This window comes from Babylonia areolata, chromosome 20, assembly GCF_041734735.1.
Source record: "Babylonia areolata isolate BAREFJ2019XMU chromosome 20, ASM4173473v1, whole genome shotgun sequence".
Classification (NCBI taxonomy): Eukaryota; Metazoa; Mollusca; class Gastropoda; order Neogastropoda; family Buccinidae; genus Babylonia; species Babylonia areolata.
Window position 1 is genome coordinate 1,861,076 of NC_134895.1, and position 15,000 is coordinate 1,876,075.

The 15,000-nt window shown below is 43.4% G+C and overlaps 1 protein-coding gene across 5 annotated transcripts in view; it reads right to left on the reverse strand.

The window, feature by feature from the left end:
• LOC143294831 (uncharacterized) overlaps positions 1–11,051 on the reverse strand; it is a 25,678-nt gene extending 14,627 nt beyond the window's left edge. For 3 of the 5 annotated variants that reach the window (XM_076606337.1, XM_076606335.1, XM_076606336.1), the window contains exons 1-3: positions 10,699–11,050; positions 2,903–5,295; positions 1,838–2,035 (exon numbers count right to left, since the gene is read on the reverse strand). In XM_076606337.1, coding sequence (XP_076462452.1) covers positions 1,838–2,035; positions 2,903–4,890 — 2,186 coding nt within the window. In that variant the 5' untranslated portion in view covers positions 4,891–5,295; positions 10,699–11,050. Of the gene's footprint in view, positions 1–1,837; positions 2,036–2,902; positions 5,296–10,698 lie in introns of all 5 variants that reach the window. The other 2 variants (XM_076606334.1, XM_076606333.1) reach the window with 2 other exon arrangements.
• Between the last annotated feature and the right edge of the window lie 3,949 nt (positions 11,052–15,000).

Genomic DNA, 15,000 nt, shown 5'->3' on the forward strand with positions numbered 1-15,000 from the left:
TATCACTAAACTGACAGAAAGGAAGCCATATCACTAAACTGACAGAAAGGAAGCCATATCACTAAACTGACAGAAAGGAAGTCACATCACTAAACTGACAGAAAGGAAGCCGCATCACTAAACTGACAGAAAGGAAGCTGTATCACTAAACTGACAGAAAGGAAGCTGTATCACTAAACTGACAGAAAGGAAGCCACATCACTAAACTGACAGAAAGGAAGCCACATCACTAAACTGACAGAAAGGAAGCCACATCACTAAACTGACAGAAAGGAAGCCATATCACGAAACTGACAGAAAGGAAGCCATATCACTAAACTGACAGAAAGGAAGCCATATCACTAAACTAACAGAAAGGAAGCCATATCACTAAACTAACAGAAAGGAAGCCATATCACTAAACTGACAGAAAGGAAGCTGTATCACTAAACTAACAGAAAGGAAGCCATATCACTAAACTAACAGAAAGGAAGCCATATCACGAAACTGACAGAAAGGAAGCCATATTATCACTAAACTAACAGAAAGGAAGCCATATCACGAAACTGACAGAAAGGAAGCCATATCACTAAACTGACAGAAAGGAAGCCATAATTATCACGAAACTGACAGAAAGGAAGCCATAATTATCACGAAACTGACAGAAAGGAAGCCACATCACTAAACTGACAGAAAGGAAGCCATAATTATCACGAAACTGACAGAAAGGAAGCTGTATCACTAAACTGACAGAAAGGAAGCTATATCACTAAACTGACAGAAAGGAAGCCATATCACTAAACTGACAGAAAGGAAGCCATATCACTAAACTGACAGAAAGGAAGCCATATCACTAAACTGACAGAAAGGAAGCTATATCACTAAACTGACAGAAAGGAAGCCACATCACTAAACTGACAGAAAGGAAGCCATATCACTAAACTGACAGAAAGGAAGCCATATCACTAAACTGACCAATCAGAAAGTCTCACTCAGTCATAGTCTAGAACTCAAAGAGGTGCTATTTGGAAACTGGAACAAAGTCTATATCCTCTTGAAGGAAAAGCATCCTTTCTTTCTGAATCTATTTTTCCTTCTTCCATTTTTACCCATCTATCTATTTTCCGACCTTCGAAATTCTTTCCACCCGTAGAATGCAGCGCTAATTACACGGGCATCTGTCAAGTTCAATAGTACCCAAGTATACTTGGTGTCTGTCCGCTATACATTCAGCAGCAGTGCCGTGTCTCATCAGATGGGTGGCCTCCTGGCGACCTAAAATCCATACTCGAGGAACCCAGGTCGTGGTTGTGTGTGTGTGTGTGTGTGTGTGTGTGTGTGTGTGTGTGTGTGTGTGTGTGTATTCGGAATGAGCAGCGTGGGAGTGACGCTACTGACACTGTGCAGATGATGGGACAGGAAAAAAACAACTGTAACAGAGACCCCCCCCCCCCCCCCCCCCCCCCCCGCACCCCCCCCCCAAAAAAAAAATAAAATAAAATAAAATAAAAAATAAAATAAAAATCTAAAACCTCACCTGGAGTTGCTATCAGGGGTGGAGGGGAGGGGGGGGGGGTGGTGTAGGAACAGAAAACAAAGTAAAAGCTGAGAGGAGGAGGAGGGGGGGGGGGGGTAGGAACAGGAAACAAAGTAAAAGGTGAGCTGGAGGAGGGGGGGGGGGTGTAGGAACAGGAAACAAAGTAAAAGGTGAGCTGGAGGAGGGGGGGGGGTGTAGGAACAGGAAACAAAGTAAAAGCTGAGAGGAGGAGGAGGGGGGGGGTGTAGGAACAGAAAACAAAGTAAAAGCTGAGAGGAGGAGGGGGGGGGGGTAGGAACAGAAAACACACTAAAAGCTGACCTGGAGTTGCTGTCAGGGGTGGAGGAAGGGGTGTAGATGCTAGTGATGGTTGGCAGCCTGCTCCTCCTGGTCACGTTGAAGTGGATGGGGGGCACGAAGTACACCCGGTTCTGGAAATCCGGGTAGGTGTCCCTGACGTACTTGCTCATCTCTTTGCGCAGATCGGCCACAATCTCAGCGGCACTGCCGGGCGGCGCCCTTCAGATGACAGCATGATAATGATAGTCAGTCGTGTTCCACCATGACCATCAGAACAGCAGAGGAGGTAACTGAACTGATGTCCCGACTATCGGGGCTAGAATTGGGATTATAGTGGAGAGTGTCTTACCTTTCCCTACTCTCTCGGCCAAGAGGGTTTTAGGACAGTCGGCGTTGGGATGGTTCCCAAAAGCCAACTTGCCCCCAAGGCTGCAGCGCGAAGAGCCAGTGCAAGTTTGCCTCCTAGTTTGAGAGTCACAGTCCTTCATAAAAGACTAAGCTGTAAATGATTTCCCATTGCAATGGAGAAACCATTGACAATACAGCTCTCACTTTGCTGTTGGCCGAGCTTTAAACTTATGTCAATCTGTGATATAAGCTGAGTGTTGGGGTCCATGACAGTACAACTCGCAAACTCTGATCTCAAAGTACAGACATTTTCTTTTCTTTTCTTTTCTTTTTTTCTTTCTTTTCTGGTCTTTTTTTTGTGGATAAATAGGTAGGGGGGTAAGTAATAGCTAGATAGGTACGTGGGTTGGCACAGAGAAAGACAGAGGGGGAGAGAGACAGAGAGAGAGAGGGAGAGAGAGAGCGAGAATGAAAGGGAGAAATAGAGAGAGAGGAGAGAAGAAGAGAGAGAGGGAGAGGAAAGAAGAGATGAGGTGGAGGGGGGGGAGAAAGGTGGAGAGACAGAAAGAAAGAGAGAAAAAGATAGAGAAGGAGGGAGGAAGAGAAGGAGAGAGAGGGAGACAGACAGGCAGACAGAGACGGACAGAGACAGAGACAGACAGACAGAGACGGACAGAGACAGAGACAGACAGACAGAGATGCGCACAGTTTCAATCCCACACAGACAGTCATACTCACGATTGTGTCGGAGGTGGGGGCTGGGGGGCTGGTTTGTGCCGTGCCCTTGTGTCCCTCGCGTCTTGTGTCAGTCCTTTCTGTGTCCTTTTTGCGCCATCCCTGGGTCCTTTATGTGTCCTTTTTTCATCAACCGTGAGTCCTTTCTGTGTCCTTGTTGTGTCCTCTGTGAGTCCTTTCTGTGTCCTTTTTGCGCCATCTCTGCGCCCTTTCTGTGTCTTTTCGTCACCCGTGAGTCCTTTCTGTGTCCTTTGCGTGTAGTCTGTGAGTCCTTTCTTTGTCCTTTTCCCATCACCTGTGGGACCTTTCTGTATCCTTTGCGTGTCTTCTGAGAGTCCTTTCTGTGTCCTTTGCGTGTCTTCTGAGAGTCCTTTCTGTGTCCTTTGCGTGTCGTCTGAGAGTCCTTTCTGTGTCCTTTGCGTGTCGTCTGGGAGTCCTTTCTGTGTCCTTTTCTCATCACCTGTGGGTCCTTTCTGTGTCCTTTGCGTGTCGTCTGGGAGTCCTTTCTGTGTCCTTTGTCTGTCGTCTGGGAGTCCTTTCTGTGTCCTTTGTCTGTCGTCTGGGAGTCCTTTCTGTGTCCTTTGTTCGTCGTCTGGGAGTCCTTTCTGTGTCCTTTGTCTGTCGTCTGGGAGTCCTTTCTGTGTCCTTTGTTCGTCGTCTGGGAGTCCTTTCTGTGTCCTTTGTCTGTCGTCTGGGAGTCCTTTCTGTGTCCTTATGTCTTCTGTCAGTTGTTTCTGTGTCCTACTTGAGTCCTCTTTGGATGCTTTTTGTGTCCTCGTGTCCTCGGTGTTTTCTTTCTGAGTCCTTTTGTCTCCTGTGGGTCCTTTCTGTGTCCTTGTTTCTTCTCTGTGTCCTTTCTGTGATATCTTTAAGTGCACTGTGACTTCTGTCTGTATCCTTTTGTCGCCCTCTGTGAGTCCTTTCTGTGTCCTTTTTGAGTCTTCAAAATGACCTGTGCGTGCCCTTGCTATGTCTTCTTCAGATCCCAACAGTGTCCAGAACTGTTTTGGGGTTTCAAGTGTATAACTGTCTTCTGACGACATTCGTTGTGATATCACAACTGATCTTTCATCGTCGCCCACTGATCTTGGTCGCGTCTTATCAGCACTGCCTCCACGTCTCTTTTGAAACTTGGGTGCCGGTGGTTTGTGTTTGCTTTGAAAAGGTTTCGTGCCTTCGTCACGTCTGGTTTCATCGCCTTGCGACCTGTCTGTCTCAGTCTGAGGTCTGCTTGTGTTCGTTTTCCCAAGCAAAGCCATACGCTCTGCATGTTTAGCCCAATGGTATGATGTGCTTTTCTGACGCATGAACTCGTCTATAGTTGGACTGCTAACAGGATGATACCATACTTCCGGATATTGCCGTCCCCTTAAATGTGCTCTGTCGTTACAGAAGGTATTCCTTTCCGGACAACGAAACCAGTCCAGGTGTGCTCCTGACCCTGATTCATTTGCAGAAGATAGAGTGTCATGGCCATTTACCCCGTTGGTGGTGCTGGTGACACCTGCAGAGCCGTGTTTCGCTGAGACATGCCTGCTAGGTTTGATCTCTCCTGCTTCACGATGTGTATGTTCTTTGTGGAAGTCTTGACACTGGGTGGTCTTCCAGAGAATCAGACGTTTAGTACCGCTCATCACGTGTTGGTCGCCGTGGCTGGCAACGGGGTGTCTGAATTTTCTTTCAGAAAGTTTGGCTTTGATTCTTGAGGGGTGTCTCTGTTCGCGATAATGTTGCCGGAACACATCATATGTAACATGGTCATTTACATCATCTTCTGTCGGTGTATCATGTTCATTTACATCATCTTCTGTCGATGTATCATGTTCATTTACATCATCTTCTGTCGGTGTATCATGTTCATTTACATCATCTTCTGTCGATGTATCATGTTCAAAAAGACTATCGTTAAAACTTCTTGGATATCTGTACTGTCTGCGCAGGTTTGTTTTCTCCGCGACAGCGATTCTTTTCCTGTTTTGGGGGGCATCCATGATTATTTCAGCTCATTAGTGATCCTGACTTGTCTGCCTGTTCCCCGGTGTAAGTGTCAACGTTATCTTGGCTGGGGACCTGCTCCAATGGAGTCTGGAAATGTACAAGGGTGTTGAGTTTTCTTCATGCCTTCCTCCCCTCCAGTTCCGCCTGCCTCAGCCTAGTGATGTCAGTCAGGGCTGTGTCTCCTGGGTCTGTCAGTGATGTCAGTCAGGGATCAGTGTCTCCTGGGTCTGTCAGTGATGTCAGTCAGGGCTGAGTGTCTCCTGGGTCTGTCAGTGATGTCAGTCAGGGCTGAGTGTCTCCTGGGTCTGTCAGTGATGTCAGTCAGGGATCAGTGTCTCCTGGGTCTGTCAGTGACGTCACACACACTGGTAACGTTTCACACCACGATCCTGGTATCTCTGGGGGAAAAAAAAGAAAAGAAAAAGAGAAGATGAAAAACGAAACGTGAATGAGGTAAATGCGGTCAACATCAAAGCTCAGAATCTTAACAACTCCTTGATTGCTAGAGGGAGAGGAGGGGAGGCGGGGGTGGGGGTGGGGGATTGTAGAAAGTGGTGTTTCAAGTCATAAATCGATATTCAGAATAATCAGCCCCTCCAAAAAAGAAAAGAGAAATGGATGTGGAGATATACCACTCTGGATCACAATGTGTGAATTTTCAGCCTTCCAGTCATTTCCCTCCTTTTGATGATGTCATCAGTGACTTCACTTCACAATGCCTATGAATTCTATGGGCATAGCGATCAAGGGGTTAACAGTATCATGCCAAAGTATATCACACACACACACACACACACACACACACTGTACTGAAGATTTGAACTGAAGGTAAGAGAAAAACAAAATAGCAACCAAATTTACTTACAGATTACACTCATTTGAAAATAAGATTCAATTCATATAGAACGCAAATTAAAAAAGAAAAAGAATAATTCTTGTGAATGTAACCTTTTCATTAAACTTTATATACTAGTTTCTTCCATGGATTTGAACTTACAACTCTTCTGCAGATAGAATAAAGAATAATTCTTGTCAATGTAACCTTTTCATTAAACTTTATACACCACTTTCTTCCATATAGTTGAACGTACAACTCTTCTGCAGATAGAGTACCATAACATTTGTTTATGGTGCCAGTTACATACATTATGATCGATGACATTGTTCCGGTTTTTATATATTCAGAGACACAACCCTTACCCACAACATAGGATGAGAAACCTAACGTAGATCATGTATTCGGATAACGAATTAATTAAAGTGACACCGATCCATAGTAAAATCCATATCCAGTTTTCAAAATTCTAGCTGCGAAGACGTCCGTCATATACTTAAGATGTTCTGATATCAGGACATAACCTGTAAGATTTTCTGTTTGTGAAGTTTCTCTGTAACTGTGGTGTGTGTGTGTGTGTGTGTGTGTGTGTGCGTGTGTGTGTGTGTGTGTGTGTGTGTGTGTGTGTGTGTGTGTGTGCGTATCTTTCCAAATAATGCGGAGGCAAATTTACAAAACTCATTCTTTACAGGCAAATTGCTTCCCTTTCCTCACCAACTTCCCAAACTGGCCATCTGTTTAAATATTATTATTATTTTTTTTATTATTATTATTATTATAATTGTTGTTGTTATCAGTCGTCATCACCTAAACAAAATGAATGAAAAGACAAAGACTTTCGAAATTCCTAATTAGTCCTATAAGTGATTGATTAAGCAAAGCAATTTGGTTTATTTCTTCCATGGATATGCTTTGTATGAATGAAAACGCAAAACTGGTATTTTTAATTCTCAAGTCAGTACAGTTCTGAATGATCCATAAAGCAGGCAGATATATGTCATATATCCTGCAGACATTGATCTTAATGTGTAGAGACATAGATGTATATAGATAGATGAATAGATAGATACTATTATGTAGAGAGAGAGAGATAGACATATATATATATATATATATATATATATATATATATATATATGGGTATGTATATATATATATATATATATATATATATATATATATAGAGAGAGAGAGAGAGAGAGAGAGAGAGAGAGAGAGAGAGAGAGAGAGAGAATATTCATATACATAATATTATAGATGTAGATATATATATATATATATATATATATATATATATATATATATTTCACGTTGACTCGACTGAGTACGGGATGATACCCTAGCTCCTAGGTATTAATTAGTGTGGCCGTCGCCTGGCCTGCACTGGGGTTCAGTTCAATTGACTCGCAGCGTGGCCACTCCTTCAGTCCTCAGTCAGCTATCATGGCCGACGACGAGAAGTAAGCTGGTGGGTGGCGAGGAGGGGGTGGGGGTAGGGGAAGGTGGGAGAAGGCCTACATGATCTAACACGTACTACACTGACACTCAGTTCCAAAACCACGACTGACAACACGTTAATTAACGATAAAACATGATGAGTACGACCGGAGATTAGAAAAGAGAGATAAACCACTTGCAGAAATTGCTGAAGCCAGGCAGCCTGCGCCGCGGCACGCATTCATTATTCATGAGCTTCCTTTGCCCCGCCCAAACGAAAGGAAAGCATCAGTCGAACACAGTCTCCTGAGTGATTTTATAATTTGGATTACACCTTTTTTCCCTTTTCTGTTTGCTTCATCCCACGCAGATGTCAAACTCAATTTTGTTGTGAATAACATTCCTAAATATTTATATGTGTATTGGTTACTTTTATTTCCCTATCACCACAGCACCATTTTTCACGAGTCGAAAGATGACCTCCATTGCGGAAAACTATAATATTGGTCTTAACGAGATTCACTGTTTGTTGTAGTCTGTCTGTTTCTTGCTTAAGGGCATTTAATTGATTTTGTAACCCTGTAGGGTGTGTCAGACAAGAGAACAACATCATCAGCAAATAGCATTAAGAGCAAATCTGTTGCGCCAGGTATCATTTGTATTCCATGTCTCCCCTTCTTTGATAACTCCACTGCCAATTCACCGATGAAAAAGGAAAACAGCTGTGTGCTTGGCATACAAACTTGTTTAACCCCTCTTGGACACTGAAAAAAGTCTGAATAAATACCTTTGTCATGAACACATACAAGTACAGAATCGTAGATGCTTTTAACAGCCATGTAAAACTCCCGAGAGAGAGAGACAGAGACAGAGACTTAGAGAGAGAGATAGAGCACAATACAACGGTCTGCTCGGGCAACATGAAGCGTTCGTATATATATGAATTATATATATGATTGTGTACATATTGATAGATTTAGATTTACATACTGATAGATCTATATGAAATTATGTATGTATGTATTCATGTATGTATGTATAGACAGATGTTAGAAGAGAGACAGAGCTGAATATGTGTTTTATGTTTTGATATATATATATATATATATTTTTTTTTTTTGAAGAAATGGTGATGTAAACCAGAAAGTGTGAAGAAAAAGTAGCGTTACGAAAACGCAGTTCAATAATTTATAACTGTCTCTCTCATGTGCAACATTGCGCTGGGGGGGGGGGGGGGGGGGGGGGGGGGGGGGGGGGGGGGGGGGGGTTGGTGGTGGGGGGAGCTGCTTTATTTTCTTTTTATATTATCTACATTCAAGCAGATGCAAACGTGCTAAAAACCAAAGCAAAAATGAATCGGTTTTCATTGTATTCAGCGAATCTTACTACACGTGCGAAATTCCAGGCGTAACTTAACTTTCCCTTTACTGCAGCTGAACCGTCAGAACCGACCAGTTTCCTTCAGGTGGGGAAGGAGAGGGTGATTTACCGCCACCCTTCCGCACTGCGTGTGTGCCCCAAAACGGCTTCAGCACTGTTATAGACAGTAAGAAGGGGCCTGCCGCGAGTGGTTTATCTCTCTTTTCTAATCTCCGGTACGACCGGCGGAATTCAGGTCGGTTTTGTTCAATCAATTAATTAATCACTGAGTCAAAAACACTTTAGTAATCCACATGGAAATTGACTTGCACAGTCACAGGCTCATTGTAAACACTAACATAAAATCAATGATCATGCGCAACATAAACAAGAGATTCAGTACTTGTCAAAACAACCCGGGCCCCCCCTCCCCCCACCGCCGGAACCCCCCCACACACATTAAGATAATAAAGTACTGCACAATAACACATACAAATTGTTGTTGTTATAAGTATTGTTGTTACTGGGTGTCTGCGGCTGTGATTTGTATTCACAACATTTTTGACTGCGAGCTCTGAGCAGCCAGCCACAACCGCGAACGGCTTTTTCTTCTCTCTCTCTCCCCCCCTCCCAATTGCGCTTTGGTTTAAGCAAAACTTCTTTCAGTAATTGCGCTTTGCTGACGTGCGGCTTAAGTATGGTACGCGCCGGTCATATTTTCAAGTGAGAAATAACATCCGTTTGTTCAAACCAACCAACCAGCTATCCCCCCCCTCTCTGAATATATATATATTCCTCTCTCTTTCCCTCAGGGTTCGCGCTGTTGGGCTTCCTCCGGTGCCAGCGAGCGAAGCGCTCAGCTGAATGGGGTTGAGCTCGATGAAGCGAAACCCGCTCACATCGCTCTGTTGCAATGACCTGTAATATTTGGTGCGCATGTGAAGCAAGCTGTTTGCTTGCACGATTCGCGAAGCTCTCGTTGAGCAAGTGAAATAGGCTATTTTTAGAGCAGTGCCAAAACAAATTGACAGTCTGACAGTACCACCTTACAGGAACTGCGTGCAGATTAGAACCTGACTGGCTGCAGTTTATGACTAGAACACAGCTTGGGTAAACCGCCCATAATTATTAGTCATGTTAATGCAAGTAGATCCATCCGTTGGAGAGAATAATTATTCTAAAATCTAGGACTGATGGCCTATGCGGTACACACATGAACAGGTTATGGGGTAAAAAAAGAAAAAGAAAAAAAGGCCGGCAAACACTTTACAACAACAACACCAAAACTGAACAAAAAACCAAAAAAAAAATAAACAAACAAACAAATACATAAATAAACAAATAAGGGGTGATGGTCGTCAAAACATTCAGTGAGGCAGTCATTCACATACACGGCTTATCACACAACACTCAAGGCCTGACGGCGTCGGAGTTGAAAAGGAGCTCGATAGGCGTCAGTCAGTGACGAACTCACGGCTGTCGTGTTCTCACGATCACGAAACTACAAAACTGAAACCCGACACGGATCGTTGCATCCGCTTTTAAATCTACTTCCTTGCTGTGAGAAACATTCAACTGAAACAGTCGACTGGGCCAGCTCGACCATTTTGTTTGTCACTGCATTGTAACTTGGCGTTAACTTGCTCTTCTTGCCTCCGATATATATATATATATATATATATATATTAGTGTTACAGCCTTGCACCCGCTGTGTGCGCCAATAGCGCATATATCGATTTTTGACTTATGATGCACTGAGCACTCTGACTCAAGTTCTTCAGTGAAACTGAAACCGAATTCCGCTTTAAACGTATATCTGCTTGCTTATTTTTCACCTCACTGATTTGGAGACTGTCAATTCTGAAATCACAATTGTACAAAAGACTTTGAGTTTATCCAGTCAACAGTTCGGATGTGACTGATTAGTGATTCTTGCCCAGCTGTGGTTTCAGTTACAGAAGAAGCTGTTTGCCAGTACACGGGTTATGGCGAGGCGCGCAGTAACGCCGTGTTTTCCTTGAAACTGAAATCCGTTGGTCAGTAGTAGCAGCCGAGTAGTTGCTCGTTGCTCGTCAGGTAACAGCCAGCTTAATCAAATCGCAGTGCCCGGCCGTAACAATCACACGACAATCAGCAGGGCCCGACTGACCAACAACAGTCAGTCACTTACCTCAATCCTCTGGCCGCACTGAGTGCATCACTTTCCCCCTTTTGTCAAACGCGGAACACAAAAAGGCTGCTAAACAGTTCATGTGATATCTCAGTGTTGCCAAAGCTGAAGAACTGACTTGACGACTGAAACAAGGTGACCAGGTTAACACTGAGTAGTTCCGTCACTATACTGAGCAAAGTTAACAACAGAATTAACTTGATGTCCCCGTATGAGTGGAAAAAAAAAATTCCTTCATTTTATTTATTTATTTATTTTTTGTCTGTGACTATTCTTTCCCTATCCCCCTAAAGAAACACACCCTAAAAACCACAATCCCAAGGCGTTTGTTGCATGAATCAGTACTGAAACAGCTATGGCCGCAGACACTGCGCGTTGTGTGAAATGCAGGTCGTTTGCTCATTCCGGGAAAACCCGATTGTGCGTGTGTGTGTGTGTGTGTGTGTGTGTTTTGTATTTGTATTTCTTTTTATCACAACATATTTCTCTGTGTGAAATTCGGGCTGCTCTCCCCAGGGAGAGCGCGTCGCAATACTACAGCGCCACCCATTTTTTTGTTTGTTTTTTCCTGCGTGCAGTTTTATTTGTTTTTCCTATCGAAGTGGATTTTTCTACAGAATTTTGCCAGGAACAACCTTTTTGTTGCCGTGGGTTCTTTTACGTGCGCTAAGTGCATGCTGCACACGGGACCTCGGTTTATCGTCTCATCCGAATGACTAGCGTCCAGACCACCACTCAAGGTCTAGTGGAGGGGGATAAAATATCGGTGGCTGAGCCGTGATTCGAACCGGCGTGCTCAGATTCTCTCTCGCTTCCTAGGCGGACGCGTTACCTCTAGGCCATCACTCCACTGTGTGTGTGTGTGTGTGTGTGTGAGGCCGATTTATTTCCGTTGCCCACATCATCCTCATCTCCAACTGAAACAAAACGGAGCACATGACAGGTCGCAAGAAAAAGCCCACGTCATCTCACTTGTCACTGCAGGCTCTGTTATCTCAGTTCCTGATAATGGGACTGTCACTGTAAGGGCCACAACTGATCGTGTCGCTCAGAGAACAATGGATGAAATGAGAGCAGTACCTTGAGACGTCAGTGGAGTGGGTTGAGGGGAGAGAGAGAGAGGGGAGAATAAGACAAAGAAAGGAAGGGGGAGAGAAGGACACACACACACACACACACACACACACACACACACACAGAGAGAGAGAGAGAGAGAGAGAGAGAGGGGAACACAACGTGATTTCATGGATTGATATAAACCCGTGCCAGAGTAAAAGGAGAAGCTTCAGTGTTGAAACACGTATGTAAACTAAATCTTTCAGTGCCACCACTTTGAAGGCTTATACAGGGGTTCACTACAGATTGCACCGTAAGCTAAGTTAGATTAAACTAAATCCAAATCTCTGCAACACGTTTCTCAGTTATTTCTGAAACCCAATTTCTTTTGCCAGAGTGGTTAACGTTCGTTCTTCATCAGTCTCATTATTTTCATTTGATTTGATCTTTTTTTTTCTTTTCTTTTCTTTTTTCTTTAATATATAAATCCCTTGTAGGCCTATGTAAATTGTAAGTGTGCTTCTTTTGTACATAATACACATTTCAATTGCGATTGATCTTACCTTAGTTGTTTACATAGGCTTTTGTGTTTGCATGCTTGAATGTCAGCGTTGTTGCGTCTGGGGTAAAAGTAGGTATTCATTACTTCGTGCGTCTTGTGAATAATTTATTGTGCTTTTACAGTGTGAATGATGGTACACATTATCATGGTTTGTATGATTCTTTCATGACTGACTATTTCATCTATTGTGCTGTTACAGTGTGAATGATGGTACACATTATCATGGTTTGTATGATTCTTTCATGACTGACTATTTCATCTATTGTGCTGTTACAGTGTGAATGATGGTTAAAATTATCATGGTTTGTATGATTCTTTCATGACTGACTATTTCATCTATTGTACTGTTACAGTGTGAATGATGGTTAAAATTATCATGGTTTGTATGATTCTTTCATGACTGACTATTTCATCTATTGTGCTGTTACAGTGTGAATGATGGTTAAAATTATCATGGTTTGTATGATTCTTTCATGACTGACTATTTCATCTATTGTGCTGTTACAGTGTGAATGATGGTTAAAATTATCATGGTTTGTATGATTCTTTCATGACTGACTATTTCATCTATTGTGCTGTTACAGTGTGAATGATGGTGCACATTATCATGGTTTGTACGATTCTTTTATGACTATTTCGACTTATGTGCTGTCACAGTGTTATGATGGTGCACATTATCATGGTTTGTACGATTCTTTTACGAGTGACTATTTCATCTTATGCTTTTACAGAGTTAATGATGGTGCACATTATCATGGTTTGTACGATTCTTTTACGAGTGACTATTTCATCATGTGCTTATTCGATTCATTTTGTGTACTGGGCTTGTGTTGTGCTCCGAGCAGGAAATAAAACGAAACGAAAATCAATTTGACGGAGGTCGTAAATTAAGGCTAGCTTCCAGGGTTTAAAATCTCGAGTGTTTGTGTTTGTTTCATGACACTATTGTAGTTGAACAATTGATTGTTTTGTGGTGTGTGTGTGTGTGTGTGTGTGTGTGTGTGTGTGTGTGTGTGTGTTGTTGTTGTTGTTGTTTTTTCTTTTCTTTCCTGTTGTTGTTTTGACAACATTTCTATCTGTGTTCACCATGTCATGTTCTAAATAACTTTTATTCGGTAAACAGTATTTTTTACCAACTTAAGTTTCGTTTATTATCAATCGATTGATTGATTGATGTGGATACTTATACAGCGCCTATCCTCGGTCAGAGACCAAGCTCTAAGCGCTTTACATACACGGGGACATTTGCACCACAGGCTGCCTACCTGGGTAGAGCCGACTGACGGCTGCCACTGGGAGCTCATCATTCGTTTCCTGTGTCATTCAATCACATTTCAGGCGCACACGCATACACACTCAAACAGACATGTAACATTTTACGTGTATGACCGTTTTTATTTATTTACCCCGCCATGTAGGCAGCCATACTCTGTTTTCGGGGGTGTGCATGCTGGGTATATTCTTGTTTGCATAACCCACCGAACGCTGACATGGATTTCAGGATCTTTAACGTGCGCATTTGATCTGCGTGCGCGTACACATGAAGGGGGTTCAGGCACTAGCAGGTCTGCACATAATTATGTTGACCTGTGAGATCGGAAAAATCTCCACCCTTTACCCATCAGGTGCACCGAGATTCGAACCCGGCACCCTCAGATTGAAAGTCCAGCGCTTTAACCATTCGGCTATTGCACCCGTGATTGTGATCATGTCATGTTTTAAAATAACTGATAGTTGTGTATTGAGAACAACTGCCCTTTTGCACCCAGACCTCAGAGAGAGAGAGAGAGAGAGAGAGAGAGAGAGAGAGAGAGAGAGAGAGATCTGAATCGCGTGGCAGAGGAGGATGAGGGGGCGGGGGGGGGGGGTCTTATATATCAGTCAGAGTCACACGCTTACAATCGTTCAAACCGATACAAACTACGCAGAAATCACACAAGCTCCAAATTTAGCCAGCACAGAATGACAAGGGAAATAATCCAAGAACACCAATGCAAAGCAAGACATGAAGGAGTAGTTTCTCTTAGACCGTTGCAGCATTGCGGACTCGCCATTGTGTGGTTTGTACAAAGACGATTGTTTTTTTTGTTTGTTTGTTTGATGTTGTTTTTTGGTTTGTTTTTGTTGTTTTTGTTTTTCAGTATACCTCCATTCAACGCTCAATTCCTTTTGTGTTGTGTGTGTGTGTGTGTGTGTGTGTGTGTGTGTGTGTGTGTGTGTGTGTGTGTGTGTAAGCATGTGTGTTTATGTGCACGTGTGTGTGTGTGTGTGTGTGTGTGTGTGTGTGTGTGTGCGCGCGAGCGTGCACGTGCGTTTGTGTGCGTGTGTTATGTGGCAGACACTCCACATGCAAGTCCTTTGTCAACAGGCCTGTCTAGACAGTCTTCAGTAGGGCGCCCGTGTGTGTGTATGTGTGTGTGTGTGTGTGTGCATGCGTGCCTGCTCCCGTGTGTGTGTGTGTGTGTGTGTGTGTGTGTGTGTGCCTGCTCCCGTGTGTGTGTGTGTGTGTGTGTGTGTGTGTGTGTGTGTGTGTGTGTGTGTGTGTGTGTGTGAGGGAGACCCGTTCCATACAATTCAAGTCCTTTGTCAACAGACCTGTGCACACACATTGCCCTGCTGTGCGGGGTTTGACAGCGCTCTGTCACTGACGTTTTATCTGAGTCCTTCAGTTGACTGAACTGGGA